The 17,526-nt window shown below is 44.0% G+C and overlaps 1 protein-coding gene across 4 annotated transcripts in view; it reads left to right on the forward strand.

Annotated features, from left to right (window-relative positions):
* Positions 1 to 282: 282 nt before the first annotated feature.
* LOC137871105 (kinesin-like protein KIF13B) overlaps positions 283 to 17,526 on the forward strand; it is a 35,469-nt gene continuing 18,225 nt past the window's right edge. For 3 of the 4 annotated variants that reach the window (XM_068708717.1, XM_068708720.1, XM_068708719.1), the window contains exons 1-19: positions 283 to 421; positions 552 to 650; positions 913 to 990; positions 2,816 to 2,909; positions 7,729 to 7,741; positions 7,877 to 7,937; positions 8,348 to 8,440; positions 9,087 to 9,267; positions 10,148 to 10,235; positions 10,346 to 10,480; positions 11,159 to 11,271; positions 11,562 to 11,673; positions 12,107 to 12,319; positions 12,416 to 12,526; positions 13,429 to 13,563; positions 13,661 to 13,791; positions 15,451 to 15,537; positions 15,717 to 15,907; positions 17,239 to 17,473. In XM_068708717.1, coding sequence (XP_068564818.1) covers positions 921 to 990; positions 2,816 to 2,909; positions 7,729 to 7,741; positions 7,877 to 7,937; positions 8,348 to 8,440; positions 9,087 to 9,267; positions 10,148 to 10,235; positions 10,346 to 10,480; positions 11,159 to 11,271; positions 11,562 to 11,673; positions 12,107 to 12,319; positions 12,416 to 12,526; positions 13,429 to 13,563; positions 13,661 to 13,791; positions 15,451 to 15,537; positions 15,717 to 15,907; positions 17,239 to 17,473 — 2,063 coding nt within the window. In that variant the 5' untranslated portion in view covers positions 283 to 421; positions 552 to 650; positions 913 to 920. Of the gene's footprint in view, positions 422 to 551; positions 651 to 908; positions 991 to 2,815; positions 2,910 to 7,728; positions 7,742 to 7,876; positions 7,938 to 8,347; positions 8,441 to 9,086; positions 9,268 to 10,147; positions 10,236 to 10,345; positions 10,481 to 11,158; positions 11,272 to 11,561; positions 11,674 to 12,106; positions 12,320 to 12,415; positions 12,527 to 13,428; positions 13,564 to 13,660; positions 13,792 to 15,450; positions 15,538 to 15,716; positions 15,908 to 17,238; positions 17,474 to 17,526 lie in introns of all 4 variants that reach the window. The other variant, XM_068708718.1, reaches the window with a different exon arrangement.

Below are 17,526 nucleotides of genomic sequence, written 5' to 3' on the forward strand. Positions count from 1 at the left end.
TGTCGTAAAATGACGAAAAACACGCCTCTCAACGAAAGTAACTGCTGTCTTTTTAAAGGTTGTAAAAGGTTCCAAGGCTAAAACAGTGTCACGGTTTTACCACCGTGTTGTATCGGGTTAATTAGCATTAACTGAGGATATTTGTTATTATAATGTCTTCACATGTTTTGGGATAAATATCCTCGAACGAAAAGCACAGACTTGTAATGCACGCGGAGCCACACCGTGGCGCTGAATTCCCTCTCAAATCAACCGTGCGAGCGCGTGCAGAGCAGAGCGCGACTGGGGGAACCTGGGAAGCTCACTAAATCTCACGGCAAATCCCTTTAGCTGAGAGTTGACATGGCTTGACTGATCACCGGGAGGAAGTTTCAGGAAATGCAACAGGTGGAGGAGCCGAGGGAATGAACTGTGTACCGTCGTGAGTGTTGTTTTAGACTTACACATTAGAACCAGGGCGTCACAGTACACTGTACTGGGGTTACGGTTACATTTATCGGCGGTCATTATGGAAGCATTTGACCCTTATCTCTATGTGTGCCGTTCTCCAGTTCTCGTTAGCGTCCCGGGCTAGCTGCTGGGTGTTCTTCAAGGTGCCTTGCCTTGCGCGAGTCGGACAGCGAAACTACTGAGCAACTGTTTTCAACACGGTTTGTTCACTTTTCTTTTCAAAACACTTTGTACTTCAGATTGTTGTCTCTTCGTGTTCGTCTTTACAAGCCGTTTGGAGTTGGGTTTAAGTAATAACAGTGTTACAAGTAGCAGGAGTTACTTGTTTATTGGGTTTATTTATAGATATTTCGTATCTGGCGCAATGACGAGCTGTGTCCAGGCCTGTGTGTATGTTGAATTAACTCTACATACAGAGTGTAATTTGTATCTCTTGTGTCCATTCATTTATTTACAAGTCAGGTGGCACCATGGATGACAACAGCCTCAACGACTCCAATGTAAAGGTCGCTGTTCGTGTGCGGCCAATGAACAGGAGAGGTGAGTAACATGTGACACTTTTATCAGTTATGAGTTGGACCGTACGGCCACTTATTAGTCTGTTGTTCACGGGACAAACAAAGGCGTTTTTTGTATCAACTATGCCCAGCTCCAAACGGGCTGTTTTGGTTTGTGAAGCTGGGATTAGTGGTTTCATTCCTATGTTCCTCACAGCTCGTTTCTGCAGGTCGGGCTCTGAAAAGGTCCGTTCTGCCCCTCTTTGGAAAATAGTTTTGGCTTCAGTGCTGTGGGAGTAGAAATGGAAAGTAATATGGAAGGAACAGTGACATCACATCCTGAGAGAAAGGGCACCATGTTCAGTGTTGTGCTCAATGCTGAGGACCGACAGGCCAGCTGACAAACGTTTTGTGTTGCTGAACAGCAGCTACATCTGTTAATGTTCCTTTTAATTTCATGTAATAAATCACTGTTCCAAGTGAGTTTCTGCAAAAGCTTTTAAAACTACAATAATGCCTAATAAAAGTGTAGTGTGTAGAATTTGGCGGCATCTCGTGATACGGTTGCAGAATGCAGCACACTGAGAACTACGGTGGCTGACCGTAGACTGTATATAAGAAGTGGACGTAGTCACAGTGAAGTCACACAGTGGTTTGTGGACTGTCGTTTTGAAGCCTCAGGTTCGGCGTTTTGGCCTTCGCTATCTTGGATTACGGCCGTCACCATCTTGGCTTTTTTGCAAGCGGTGAATGGAAGTGACCATGTTTGGACGGTGGAGATGTGACGTGGAGAGCCCGTATACGGCTCTGATAGGGTAGCGACCTGTCACTCACAAGGTAGCCCAGCCCTAAAGCATACTCTGCTTTACTGAAATGACTCTAAAATGGACCATCATTTTATATGAACATCATGCTGTATTGAAGAAGACTTGAAACTAGAGATTGAGACCATAAACTCATGTTTACAATGTTTACTGAGGTAATAAATCAAGAGAGAAGTAGAGTCATTTTCTCATAGACTTTCATTCAATCAGACTTCTTTTTGCAACCAGAGGAGTCGCCCCCTGCTGGTCATTAGAGAGATGCAAGTTTTAAGACACTTCAGCATCAGCTTCACTCGGCAGAACCGGAGGTTGCCTCCTGTGGCCTAAACTTAGAGCCCGTGTTTGGTTTGTCCGTTCTGGGATACTGTAGAAACATGATGGCTGGCTCCGTGAAGAGAACCCGCTTTGTATGTAGATATATTAAAAGCTCATTCAAAGGCAACAAAAACACAACGATTCTTATTTTTAGGTAATTATAAACTAAAGAAAACCAATATACTGCCAATATACCCTTCTAAATGCTACACACTGGCCCTTTAGGTGGAACAGTGGAAAATCGTACAACACGCGTGTGGCAAATCCTGCTCTGACAGGAAGTTTCTCCGCCTTTTTAAAACCTTATACATTAGGTAGGAATGAGGAAGAGTAGCCCTGGCCCTGCTTTTCCTTACTATCTGCTCTTGGAGTAGTAAAGTGATTTTAGTGTTTGCACAGGCAAGTCCTGGGATGAATCACCAACAATAAAACTATTTCCTGCCTCTCCACGCTGTGCTGTTTGTGTTACGATCACGAGAACCTGTTATCCTGTGATGGCTGTTGTGTCAGTGACTACTAAGGAAAGTCAGAAGCACCAGTTAATTCAGTACCTGGTCTTTAAACTGTTCAAACAGAACATTTTGGTGATTGGACAGTCCTTTCACTTTTGTTTCTGTTGGCCCATTTACTTGTTAACAGTCTGGTTCTCTTTGTACTGCAGGCAAAACATGTTTACTGTTATCATTGACAATACATCTTTTCTCCTCATTGACTTCTGTTTCAATCCAGAAAAAGACCTAAAGACCAAATGTGTGGTGGAGATGGAGGGGAACCAGACCGTCCTGAATCCGGCCATCACCAACGTTAGCAAAGGAGACCCCCGGTAAGCCGCAGAGTGTCACACACCAGACACATAGTTACCATCCATTTAATGCAAAACCATTCAACTTTTGAAATGTGGATTATTTCGCAGTTTACTTTAGATTTAATTTTATGCTTTCGCTGTAGCAGTTGCTAATCTTTTTTTTTTTTGGTCCGTGGCTATTATTTGTTTGGCTTTGTCTCTTACTCGTGACATTTTTTGATTGTTACAAAAGGGTTTGTGGCTTGAGATTTATAACTTGGACTCAAGTCATAAATCTGATGACTGAAGACTGGACTTAACAAAATAAAGAAAAACTTTTTCTGGTGAGGAGTGTATTATATTTATTACACTATATTTATCCCGTTGAGGGGGAAATTTTTCTCTGTACCAGGGAAACAGGGGAGCCGCTAGGGGGACAGTGTCTTGCTCAAGAGACACTTTGACTCGGCTCACGTCCCAGCCAAGGATTGATCTGCTGACCCTCCGGTTCCCAGACAACCCTCTTAGCCTAGTGAGCTAGTCACCCCCGTATAAGCGCTTGTCAACTTGTTTTAGACACCAAGCACAAAGTGATTTATTGGTCTTGACTCGGGACTTGACTCGGGACTTGACTCGGGACTTGACTGGGGACTTGTTGGTCTTGACTGGGGACTTGACTCGGGACTTGTTGGTCTTGACCGGGGACTTGACTCAGGACTTGTTGGTTTTGACCTGGGACTTGACTGGAGAGTTGTTGGTCTTTTCTTGGGACTTGACTGAGGACTTGTCTCTGGACTTGTTGGTCTTGACTGGGGACGTGAATCGGGACTTGTTGGTCTTGACTTGGGACTTGTTGGTCTTGACTGGAGACTTGACTCGGACTTGTTGGTCCTGCCTTGGGACTAAAAATAGTATTAGAGGTTTCTACTAGAAGCTTTCTTTATGCCATTTATTTGAAGTTTGACAAAATACCAAATCTGGGTCCACAGACTAGCTTTTTTTCCAGGAGCTTTCAACCCTATCACACAGTCTTCATCAGCTGATAGAAAGTGCTCAGTGGTCAGATGGATCTATTGACATGTGAGCGTAGCAGCTGTTTTGCCTCATTCAAGAGTATAAACATACAGTAATTACACTATCTGGGTTCCACTAGTCTAGTTCCCTCAGGATTGCCGGCAGAGAGTTTAGAGAGTCTGTAACCAGCCTGTCAAGTTAGCACCCAGTTGCTTGAAAGAAGCTCAGCTCCAAACCTCACCCCGGCCCATCCTCCCTCTATTACTCCTTCCATTCTTCCTCCTCCCTCTGTGTCTTTCCTGAATCATTCCTCTTTACAAAGGGCGTGTCTGTTCCTGCTCAGGTAGCCAAGCCACGATTTTAAAAGGAAGAACAGAGTAGAACAACATTTAAGACTCATTTACATTAGAATGTCTGCATCCAGTCTGGAAGGAGTTGTCTTTGGTTTAATATTACAACATCAGAGCTTTCCTCTGTGTAATGTCATGTTGTGATGTTGTGGGTGCTAAATGTGCACTCATTGTTAAGTTAAACAATGTGCCACGGGGCACAGTGTTTGCTGTTGACAAAGAGTCCGGTCCTCGTCTTTCCTCCTCGCAGTGAGTCAGAGCAGCGCAGGTAGATGCTGTCTAGAGGTTCTGGTCCCCCTTCTCAGGTTACCTTGTTCAGTAAAAATGCCTCAGTGCAATCCCCCCCAGTAACGGAGAGAAAGAGAGTGTCTCATATTCCATAGTTATGCTTTTTGTGTGTACCTGTGTGTCGCTTCTGCCCTGACATGCTTCAGCGGCGGTATGCTTCCCCTTTGGGGCTCAACGTGAACAGGTTTTACAGGCTCGGTGCAACACACGGCGCAGCAAGTACGCAAGTATTTGAACTGGAGAGCATCGGTTTCTGCATCGAGGCATTCCTGATTAGTTTCCCAGTCGATTGTATTCTATTATGAGCACAGGAAAGCTGAGTTCCTGAGGGGGGGGGGGGTTGCTTAGTCAGCTCACTGCCTGACAGGTTTAACTGAACTGCCGCATGAGCCTCAGGGGGTGTTAATATGTAACGGCACCCTGGGTAGATGCAACCAGGCGGAGATACAGCGGGGGCTTGTCAGACCCTCAAGATGGTAGAGATTAATAAAGCACAAACTTTAGAACCCATCATTAGTCAGCAGGCCTGTAAAACCATGGTTTACTGCATATGTTGTAAACAGACTTTGAACTGTAGCAGGAATATTTATCAGTGCCTGCAGAATAATGTTTAGAAAGTAAAACACCAACTGAGAGCTTCTTATCTGAGCTTTGCTGCGATAAGAGCCCCACTTTGAAGAGGTTTTTTGTTTTATCCGTTTATGGCATCACAAATGTTTCTTGTTTTATATATCCTCCAGATTGTCGATGTGCAGAATTTGTAATATGTACCGAATCCACCCAGAAGCGTTATCAAAGCCCTAAGGCCTGTATGTTGTTGGTCCAAGACTTGCTGACCCTCCTTCCTCCTCCCTCTCCTTCAGGGACTCCTGGGAGCTGCGAGGCTCTGCCAGTTATCTCAGGAATGTCCTTGCCAGCCCAGGAGTGGACAGGACTTAGTGTTGCTCTTTCATGGCCCAGCCAAGTCTCACATAGGGGGGCCTTGTTTCATTACAGCCCCCAGTGTGTGTGGCCATGGCTTAATTTACAGGCTTTTTTTTTTTTTTTTTTTTTTTTTTTTTAAAACCCCAAATTGATATTTCTGCCTGAGTGAATACTGTGTGCTTTGAGTTATGTATGGTAGCACAAAAAGGGGGCTTCCCTGGAGACTGGGTGCCTCGGTTTAAGTATGATAGAGTTTACCAAAACAAACATATCAATTCATGTTTATCACATTTTTACCTTTTTGGTGGCCAACTCAAATAGATTTGCCTAAAAGATGTTTTTGGTCATCCTGAATGTGTTTGTAGCCCCAACGTCCTCAGTGGCCCACCACCACAAATACATATGCAGCTTGTAGGATGGCCATTAGAGAGAATGCAAGTTTAAGACACTTGCACATTGTCTTCCCTTTTCATAACCAGAGGTTGCCACCTTGCTCATCACCAGAAGGGACCCTTTCCACATACTCACGTGATCTGTTGTAAATATAGAGTTATTGATCATAGCTGCTTACAAGTATAAACAAATCCTATTTTTTATGTGTCATGAATGCTTCATTGCTGATGGACAACACCATGAAGCTGCACCGGAGCATGTTTGGTAATTAAATTTGACATTTGCTTGCTGGAATGTGGTGATGTGTTTGCTGACTGACGCAATGTGCAGCTATTGTCTTTCTGCACTAAAACGCAGCGCCTGTGTTTTTAAAGTGCTCCGGTAAGAACGGAGAGCCTGTTGTCTCGGGGACACTGGAGGCCTCTGAGGTTCTTTAGTGCTGCGTCACATTCTCCACTTGATTCACAATGAGCCAAAGAGGATTAGTCAACCTTGACAGATTTTAAATCTTCGCCATCATTAAAACACCTTTGACTTTGTGTTCTTGGAACTCTCCCTTCTTACTCGGGGGTCGTGTCAGGTTTTGCGGTATTTGCTTGCTCTGCTGTTTCCTGCACTGCAGTGTTGTCCGCTGTACTTGTCTCTACAGAAGGCGTCTGTTACGACGGAGCAGGTCACAGCATTGACATGTCGTTCATTTTAATGAGTTGGCACTCATCCAGTGGTTAGTATTTAAGGGGAAAATATGATCATGATATCTTCACTCTTTGCCTTTCCAACAACAAATGTCCCTTCATTCATCTGGCTTAGGGGCCACTTGACCCCTCTGCCTGAGAGGGCCCATTTGGTAACACATCCATGTAGCTAAGAACAGATGTTTCTTTGCATTTGTTGCCGTTTTACAGCTTGTTCATCCGTCCGGTCTGCTCTCGTGATCGCGATACCTCGGGAACACCTGGAGGGAATCTCTTCAGAATTTGCACAAAGTCGAGGATGAACTGATTTAGGTTTTGGTGAACAAAGTTCACTGGGAGCTCACTAAATCACATTGCTCTACTTATTATGACTATTTCACCCAAATGTCTAATAGGATAAAATGATGCAGTGATGACATTTTGGAGAGACGTGAATGTAAACTGCAACATGACGAGTTGGTGATTGTAGTTATTCATTATCCGTGAAAAGTGCTGCCTCATCGCAGCCCTCAGGACGTGCTGCCTCTGCAGAGTGGTAAACAGCTTTTCTCCTCTCCAACTGCTTCATTTAAATTAATTATAAGAGAATAACTAGAGGCAGGAAACTATTTGGGGAAAAAAGAGAGATAAGAATCTGAAAGGTAGACATTATAATACCTTTGTTTTTGTTTTTTTAAGTTTATTTTCCCAGAGGCATCAAACAACCAACTAAAATTAGCTGCTGACCCAAGTGGGAACCTCTGGCCTACAGGTTAGAGAAGCAGTCTTGTGAGCAAAGGGTCGATGGTCCAAGACTCCCCAGACCGGCTGGGAAGATGTCGGTGGGAAAGAGGAAGTAACCCTACCCTTCATTACACTACTACTACCTGGGCAGCTCCCAGGTGTGTCTGTGTCTAACTGTGGACTCAGGACCAGGACTCCGCTCACTTTGCTTTGAATGTTAAAAAGTGCCTCTTACCAGGACCCAGAATGTCAGAAGACTGTGTGTTGCTAGTGTTGAAGGTGTTGCCATGTCATAAGTATTTTTCACATGTTCTTGCCATGGTGAGGTGTCTCCTCTGGTGTGTGGATCCACAAGCCGGGGATAGACTGACAGTGAGACTTAAACTAGTTTGTTAGGTTGGTTGACGTTTTATTTAAGCTCCGATTGTCAACTGATAGTGTTTTTTTTTTTCTTCTCTCTGTTGCCCTCAGAAATCAGCCAAAGGTGAGTTTTAAATTAAACTCATTTCTAAGTTTATATAGCAATGTTTCTATGCACAAATGTATTCTTTTCATTGTAAACATTTGGTGTCGGTTATCCATGCATGAGTTGTTATGAATGTGTGTGTGTTCTCCTCAGGTGTTCGCCTATGACCACTGCTTCTGGTCGATAGATGAATCTCAGAAAGACAAGTTTGCAGGTCGGTTCACATCAGCCTTTTTGACCTTTTTGGTTCTGTTTTTAGCTTGAGCGTAACTCCGCTGCTTGGTGACTCACTTCTTAAACTTATCTCCTGACAGAATGTTTCCTCATCTTCTGAACTATTTATAGAGTCGAAGAAAGAGGCCGTTCTGGTGGCGGGATGAAGTGTTGTTCACCTCTAGACTAGTCCTGCGTATTGTAAAGGGGTCAAACAAAACCGTTGCCAGGGAGTTTCTTAACAATGCAGTGGGCTGTAATTCACCAGCCTGTGTCAGATGTATTAGATGTGAACAAAATGCCCACCATGTCTCTTCTTTTTCCCTTTCAGCATCTTGTATGCTTTGTTGCTAAGCGTTGAAAGTCGAGGTTCTGTTGCAGATGTTCCAGTGTGTTTTGTGCTGTCTGCAGGTCAGGACGTGGTGTTCCAGTGCCTTGGGGAGAGTCTGCTGGACAACGCCTTCATGGGCTACAACGCCTGCATCTTTGCTTACGGACAGACGGGTAATTCACTTCAAACCTGCTACCATCAGACTTATGCGCCGTCGGTAATATTCATAAAAGTCTGCTGTTGGTTCGTGAGTCAATGACAGAATCTCTATCTTCATATCCATAAACTTCTTGGAAACTTCTTTGTTCATGTGATCTTTCTCTGACTTTGGATTTACTGTCATCACATTTTTTAAAGTTAAAGTCTCAAAAAGCCATTTCATTTGCTTTTTATTCGAGTGTGTCTTATTTTGCGACGCTAACTCATCAGAATCTCTGCCTCTCAGACACACATTTCTTAATCTCATCCTGGAGCTGGTACATCTGTTTAATCGTGTTCTTCCAGAATCATTAGCAGTACTCTCCAGATCTGTGTTCCTCTACTTTATGATTAAGCCTTTTTATTATCTCTCACTTGCTTCCACAGCTCCAAATCGCTGAGATCTGTCATGTCTTGACAGAGGAGCATGTACATAAAGACCATTTGTTTTTTAATATATATTTTATACTTTTTGAACTATTGTTAAATGGGACCAATGGAGCTCTATTCATTGCACTGTTTACAGCCGTCCTGAGCCAATAACACTGAATCAGATTCTATTTCCTCTTTGACGTTGCTTGGTTCTTTTCCCCGCTTGATGTTTGGATTTGTAAACTCCAGGCTCCGGGAAGTCGTACACCATGATGGGCTCGTCGGAGCAGCCCGGTCTGATCCCTCGGCTCTGCAGCTCCCTGTTCAGCAGGACCGTGCGGGAGGCCCGGGAGGGAGAGTGCTTCACCGTGGAGGTCTCCTTCATGGAGATTTACAACGAGAAGGTCCGAGACCTGCTCGACCCCAAAGGGTGAGGAACCGTTTGTTCCAGCTGACCTGAAACCAGGGAGTCACATACATTACATATTCTTCTTAGGAAACGTTCTTTAAGAAAATACCAGTATATTTGTGAGTCTATGCTGTAAACTGTGAAATGCAGTACTTTTGCGGTCATACGAGCCGTCATATTTCAGTCTGATACAGTGCTATCTTAACATATCTTAATCTTGAGCTTAAAGGGACAGTTCACACCCAAGTCAAAAATACATATGTGTCCTCTTTCCTGAAGTGCTGTTTATCAGCCTACATTGTTTTGGTGTCGGTCGAAATCTCCGTGACTGGTGACTCCAGATAGTCCACAGACTTTGTTGAGAGCAGTTTCATGGAGGAATTATAATTATATTGAACATTTCAAATTCAATCTAGTCTGGCCAAAACCAATTTTGTCATTTTAGTTAAACCTATTTCCAGTAGGATTTGATCTTACCGTTATGTGATGAAAAACGCAGGTTGAATGGTTCGGTTACTCCGAGTCCTCCTCCCCGTTAGTGATTCAGTCACACCCGCTCAGCTCGTTACAACCGATCTACGATGTGAGACACAGAGAGAGTGATGGAGAGAGAGGAGAAGGTCATTTCTCTTGGTCATTTTTCAAACTACATTTTAGCCTCGTGACTGTCTCGTCTTAGTCGTGGGAAAAAACGATTGTTGACGTACACAGTATACCATTAACACTATTAAAACACTGAGCTAAAGTACCTGGGTGTTTCTTATTTACTGTCCCTTTAAGACTGGTCGTATTGTTTCATTTGTTTGTTGAGAAGGGAGGAACACCACTGTCTATTTCCTAATATTTACAAATGGATGATGGAGATCAGGTCTGAAGGATTAATAACCGCCTCTCTCTGTAGAAATCGACAAGCGCTGAGGGTGAGAGAGCACAAAGTCCTGGGGCCTTATGTTGACGGCCTGTCTCGCCTGGCTGTGGCCTGCTACAAGGTACTTTATGAACGATGTCGAGTTTCATCACATTGTGTTGCCAGGGGTAACCAGTTATTTCATAAAGTCCGGGCACAGACAACAGACGTGTGTGTTTGTGTCTCTGACAGGACATAGAGTCTCTGATGTCGGAGGGAAATAAATCTCGAACGGTGGCAGCCACGAATATGAATGAAGAGAGCAGCCGATCCCACGCTGTGTTCAACATCATCCTCACACACACACTCACAGACCTGAAGTCTGAGGTACGACACCGGCACGTACACACACACACACACACACACACACACACACACACACACACACACACACACACACACACACACACACACACTCTCTCAGCTTCAACTAGTGATACAGAACAGGATCATAACAATCCTCTTGTGTGCAATGTCTTTTGACACATTATAATCATGCATGTGATGATTCAGAATGTTTTCAGAAGCCCAGGAAACAGGGAAACTTGTTTTTTATGTCCAAACAACCGTGTGGACCCTGAGACATTCAATTAGCTACGACAGAAAACTGAGACAGGCAGCAAAGAGGCTTGAAAGAGAGCGTAGAAAACAGCTTCACTTCCCTGTTAGAAATGGCTGTCTGACGGGAGGGTAAAGCAGTGAAAACATTGTAAATATAGCGTTCACTTAAACTGATATAGATTCTTTTAGGTGTCTGAAATACGTCCACAGCAGTACATTGCTTTGGTCCCGTGCTGGTACTCCTGTCTTTTTCTATCTACTGTAGTAATACACTGACTGTGGAGAAGAACCTCATACAAACTATCCGTTTAACGTCACCTTTTAAATCTCCAGATTTGCAACTGGCCTTCAGTGAAGCTTCTCGGCTGTTTTAAGATAAAGCGCTTTTAGAAACAAAGTCTAACGTCATGTCCATTCCTTTGTGCTGCCGCGTGTCCGCTCCAGACGAGCGGAGAGAAGGTGAGCAAGCTGAGTCTGGTGGATCTGGCTGGCAGTGAGCGGGCGGCGAAGACCGGAGCGGCGGGGGAACGTCTGAAAGAAGGGAGCAACATCAATAAGTGAGTCAACAGAAAATAGATATATGACACGACGCCAAAGACTTGTAACCCTCGCTGATACAGATTCTTCTTCCAAGAGCTAAATGAAGCGACCAGGCTGTGTTCCTCAAAGCGGATTGCTGGCTGGGATTGTGTTTGTTTTCTGTCTGCACTCACTTTTTAAATGTGGGTCTATTTATACTGCACCAAGGCCAAGGTTGCTTTGATGAGTTTTTTTTTTTTTGTTCCTCTCTGTGCCAGTCTGCCCACTAAATACTTTCCTCCCCCCTCTCTCTTTCCCCTCCCTCCAGGTCCCTCAGTACTCTGGGTTTAGTTATCTCTGCCTTGGCTGACCAGGGAGCAGGGAAGTACAAGAGCAAGTTTGTTCCCTACAGAGACTCTGTGCTCACCTGGCTGCTCAAGGTACACAGAGAACATACCTTCATACCAACTCCAATACACAACAGGGTGCATTTCTTTAAACTAAAGAAACTGGACTTTAAAGTCCCTGAGTGATTCTTTTTCTAGTGTGCTTTTGGTTATTTTGCCCGTTAAGTTTCAAGGCTCTGCTGGTTATTTTCATTAGCTCTGCTCAGTTGGAAAAATGCTCCTTTTGCCAGCTTTGAGTCTTTAATTTGGGGCTTTTAAAACAAGTCTTTCATTTGGCTCCTTTCAAAATTGTAATTGTGTTAAATGTAGCTCTCTAAAACTTGAATTAACACAGCACGATCATGAATTGTTTGTTTTTCACACATTTAGTAATTCTTCCTCCAAACCAAAGCAGTGGACTTTGTTTATTTTGCTATGTTTAAGGTTTTTTGTGCACTCAAAGGTTTGGAATTGTTTTCACCTGCAGGACAGCCTGGGAGGGAACAGCCGCACGGCCATGGTCGCCACTATCAGCCCCTCCGCGGACAACTACGACGAGACGCTGTCCACCCTGCGCTACGCCGACAGGGCCAAGAGCATCGTCAACCACGCCGTCGTCAACGAGGACCCCAACGCCAGGATCATCCGAGAGCTCCGGGAGGAAGTGGAGAAACTGAAGGAGCAGCTCACGGAGGCCGAGGTTCGGATTGCTTCGGCCCGCCCGAGTATTTAGAATTTTGAACAAACGACACGGTCAGTTTGTGGAGAGTGTTGACGCAGCTTCTGTCCCTCTCAGTCTATGAAGGCCCCCGAGCTCAAGGACAGGCTGGAGGAGTCTGAGAAACTGATCCAAGAGATGACCGTCACCTGGGAGGATAAACTCACCAAGACTGAGGCTATTGCACAGGTAACACACACACACACACACTTAAACAGAACTTAATTAACATTTCTGTTGATTTCTTGCATTTAAACAAGTGCAACGGACTCGTTTAATCAAACGGAGGAGATACAATTAAAATGTGAGTCGTTGCCGATTGATTTGTTTTCTGTTCATTCAGTGTGACTTAATTCAAGTTCAAAGGGTAACTTCTGTATTGTTCAACCTGGACCTTATTTACCCATGTTGTTGTGTCTAAGTGACTAAAGGGGACCACAGTTCTTGAGATCGGTCCAGTATTGAGGGAGAACGCTGCGGACGGCAGCCGCTAAGCGGCCTGCAATGTAATCCCGTCTGATAAATCGATTTCTGATTCTGACATCTCGCGAGATGTCACTTGTTGCCAGGAGACAACGATGGAAATGTGTTGGAGAGAGGTGTGCCGGTATTGTGTTGCTCAACAGAAAGTGTAGCTTAGAGTTATCTAAAAGATTTTTAAAGTCACAGCTGAATAAGATAAAGAAAAATGTTTTTATTTCTACATGATGTTGTCCGACACTTCTATTAACAACCTGAGTCGGTGGCAACAACACGCACTTTCATGACCTACATTAACTGTGACGAGTTGACCCGAGAGATTACATTGCAGTCCGTTAAGCGTCTGCAGCGCTACTGGACCAAAAACCGTTCTCCCCATCAGTCACTTAGTCACAAAAACGTGAGTAAGTAGGGTCCAGGTTGAAGAATACAGAAGTTGCTCTTTAACTCACAGAGTTTTATTAAGTGTGGAGCTTATTTTCCCAGCATTCTCAGCTCCGCTCATCTATCTTTTCACCCTCATATTTCTTACATCAAGCAGCAGCCAAAGAATAGAATAAGCAATCGATCCATTGTTGTATTAAATATGCATGAAAATATGTTTCCTGCAGGAGCGTCAGAGGCAGCTGGAGAGTCTGGGCATTTCCCTGCAGTCCTCTGGAATCAGAGTGGTGGATGACAAGTGTTTCCTGGTCAACCTTAACGCTGACCCCGCCCTCAACGAGCTGCTGGTCTACTATCTGAAGGTACCACACACACACACACACACACACACACACACACACACACACACAGCCTGACTGCACACACATTAGTGACCGTGTCTCCTCCGTGTTGTCACAGGAGCACACGCGCGTGGGCTCGGCCGACTCTCAGGACATCCAGCTGTGCGGGATGGCCATCCAAGCGGAGCACTGCGTCATCGACATCAGCGAGGATGACGGTGTGGTGCTCGGTCCTCACCGCAACGCTCGGTAGGCTGTCGACCTCAATCGGCGACGCCGCAGGCCTCGCTAGATTGATCTCTGTGACTTCACAGGGGACCTCTCTGTGCACCGCTGGTTTTACCTTCTCATATTTTCCAACAGATATTATACACTGCTGCATGTTCCATCACTTTGTTTGGCAACAGAGAGGCTCTAAAATGACGTCTTTGGGTAGTTTTAATTTAAAGCTGCTTTTATGGGTATGTTATGTTAACAGTGAACCAAATAAGGACACACCATGTGAAAGGGGTCACCTTATTTTACTAACCCACAGAGAATTATCACCAGTTTCTGCGGCTCTTGTTTTAGCTCATTGTTGTGGTTTTACACCCCGCAGCTTTACAGTTTTGGTTCAGTCTGAAGGCTCTCATGCTCATGTTGCCCGCCAACACTCAATATCATCTACTCTTTTAGGCAAATTATATCATTGGTGAATTATAATGTAAAAAGGATTCTCTAGTCCAGTGGTTCTCAAACATCAGTCACGCCACTTTGGAGGAAGAAAAATGTTAATGCCCCACCGCTCCAACTAAATTGTAACAAAATGGTCCATGTTGAATTTTTATTGAATTTTGTGACTCCTCCATCTGTGCTTTTTCAAATAATAGAATAAAGAAAATTGCAATAACTTTCAAGTAAACCAGATTGCTCCATCATACAAAAACAAATAAAATGTGCAGTCACTTTGTTAGAACAACGCAAATAAAATTCTATCTGTGCAAAAAACAACTAATATTTAGAGTTTTACACTGCATATCTTTTTAAAACAATAATGATGTGCGACCTGTGCAAAGCAAAACAAAACAAAATGAGAGCAGATATGTGTGAGCCATCTAGTTTTATCAGTATTAGTAGCTGCAATGAGCCTGCTTTCCACTACACTTCTTTTTAAACCGGGGTTGCAGACTGGATACGGCCAATCTCAACTCATGCTCAATGTTGAGCTTAGATCTGTATTCTGTTTTGAGAAAGGCAGAAAAGCCGATCTCACGGAGGTAGGATGTGGCAAAGGGAAGCAGAATGCCCACAGCCCTCTGTCCGATGAGTGGAGCTCACATGAGTCGCCAAGGATCTTGGCCGTCTCGCATGCGCAAGCGTAGCCTGTTAACGGCGTAACGTAAACATTTACACAAAAGTACAGGCATTTCATCATGTATTTATTAATGACTTAGTTTTATGTCCGTGTACTTTGTACTTTTGTAATATGTGATGTTCTTGAAATAAAAAATAAATAATAATAATAATAATTCTTCCCTTCAGAGGAGGTGCGTCTCTGTCTCAGCCTGTCCAGCGGTGACCACATACTCTGTTTTCTTTTGTTGTCTTCCTATTTGGATTTCTACTTTGTGGTCACTGAGCCTGTACGTGGTTAGGGTCTGTCTGCTTCCTCTCTCCGTGTTTTATCTAGGAATAAATACCATCAGAAAATAAGAAGACTACCGATTCAGTGCCACGTTTTTAAATATTTGATGATTTGATGAACACAAGGTGTTCAGCTCCAGCAGCTGAGATGAATCATTGACACTTTACAAGAGCCCATGACCTGTTTTTCACTTTTATTGGTTATATTCTCAGTAGAGTGACTACAGTATCATAATTTCTCATCTCATATGTTCTCTTGTGTTTAAATCTTTTTTTTTTTTTTAGAACATGTGTGAATGGTGCTGCAGTCTCCAGTCCAGTGCAGCTTCACCACGGCGACCGCATCCTGTGGGGAAACAATCACTTCTTCAGGTCGGTCACTTTGAATCAGTTTTTTTATTTTATCTTTTATTTCTAACACAAACATGTCTCTGCTGCATTTATTTACATGTGATCACAAACTATTCATTGTGCCTCTTCCTTTTTCTCCGCTACATCACACTTCCTCTTTTCTGTCTCACATCACATCTAACCTTCATGGATACGCACAGGATCAACCTGCCGAGGCATATGGTCCACGCGGGCGCTGAGGACGAGGAGGTCGGCGCTGCGATGAAGACGTGTTTGTCCACAGACCGGCTGGAGGCGGACTTCGACGCGACCAGCGACGCGTCGAGCGAGCTGAGCTTCGGCTACGAGTTTGCTCAGGCCGAAGTCATGATGAAAGGCATGGGCAACAACGGTGAGGCTGACTTCCTCAGAGCATGTTTTTAGTGGTGCACTGGTGGTAAATAAAGTGACAGTGCATTACTCAGCGTTTTTACAGATAGTACTGACTGTGTCATGACAGCTAAAATTCTTTCTCAGAAGATATGGAGACATTTTTTATTACGGTACTTTGGAAAAATCTATTTTGTGGGACTACTCAGAAATTTATTTAGTCGATTTAGTAGTTGTTTTTGTTTTTTTTGCTGAATGACTTATTTCCAAGAAACATAATGAGCACATCTCTGGTAAACACAAGGTTTAAAGTTCTGCTTTCCTGTGATTCTTAGTGGAGAAACTCAGTTTTACAGATCCGGCAATTAAACCAACTAAGCGACTAGTTGAATTTCTGGTCGAGGACAGCCCGACATCTTGAACTCTGTTCACAGATCAGACTGCCAGACAGGATAAATTCTGAATACTGTGAATGTTTAGATTTGGATCTAAAAATACCAGACATGGGAGTGGAAACCTTTAAAGCAGAGAGTGTCCCCCTCGTGTTTGTTCTGACCTCCTCACCCGTCTACGTCGTGACTATCTGTGGGCAGCAAAACAAATTCTAGTTCTGTCAGCATTTTCACAAATCACCAAAAGATAACAACTGTCAACTAATTCTAGAAAAAGACCAAAAGTAACATTTAGTTCCCTCCCATGTATCCTCAGCCCAAAGCACATTTGTTCCTGAGGATACAAATCCTTAAAAATGGGTCACAGAAAATATTATAATTCTTTAACTAGACCTAGAACCTACAGCCATGCCTCATTGATGTGCTATTAATATGTGTTGGACAACAATGGAGCTCACAGGCGCAGAGGAAGAAGATATATTGGGCTCTTGAAACACACAATAATACATTTGTTAACAGGGTACTTTTGGTCATTTAAAATAGCTTTATTATTTAAGCAGTTTTTACAGCTTTATCAAAAGTACAGGATGTTCATCAAGTTACTCCAAACAGCTTGTGTGCTCTATAATCCAAATATTTAGACCACAAATGATTGACGCAGTTCACTATTTACCCTTTACTCTATATTTTCCACAATGTTCTGCATGGTTGTGTTAAGCCTGCAGTGCTTTGACAGAAGACAAAAATAGAGAGAATGAGGTAAGTATTCAATTTTTGGATCAACAGTGAGTGCAGTCGAAGCAGTTCCAACTTGTTTGGGGTTGACAGAATTGAACAGTTCTGATAGATGCTAATTTTCTATAATTTTTTTCAATAATAAAGGATGGTAAATTATAAAAGTCCTCACACTCTCTCCTCCGCTTTCTCTCTTCATGCTCTGGCGGCTCCTCCTCCTCCTCAGACCCTTTGCAGTCGGTGTTACAGACCCTGGAGAGGCAGCACGAGGAGGAGAAGCGCTGCGCCCTGGAGCGGCAGAGGCAGATGTACGAACAGGAGCTGCAGCAGCTCCGCCGGAGGCTCACCCCGGAGAAACCCTCCCACCTCCTGGACCCAACGGGCCCGCCGAGCGGTGCGGCCGCTGCCGCTGCGGCGTCACCCAGCTCCCAAAAGCGTGTGCGGCGGTGGAGCGAGGACAGGTGAGCTAATAGCGTAGGATGTGAGACCGTTACTGACCCCTGTTGGCAGTCAG

This window comes from Cebidichthys violaceus, unplaced genomic scaffold (genome assembly GCF_023349555.1).
Source record: "Cebidichthys violaceus isolate CVI_PGR_0920_01 unplaced genomic scaffold, fCebVio1.0.p SCAF_14, whole genome shotgun sequence".
NCBI lineage: Eukaryota > Metazoa > Chordata > Actinopteri > Perciformes > Stichaeidae > Cebidichthys > Cebidichthys violaceus.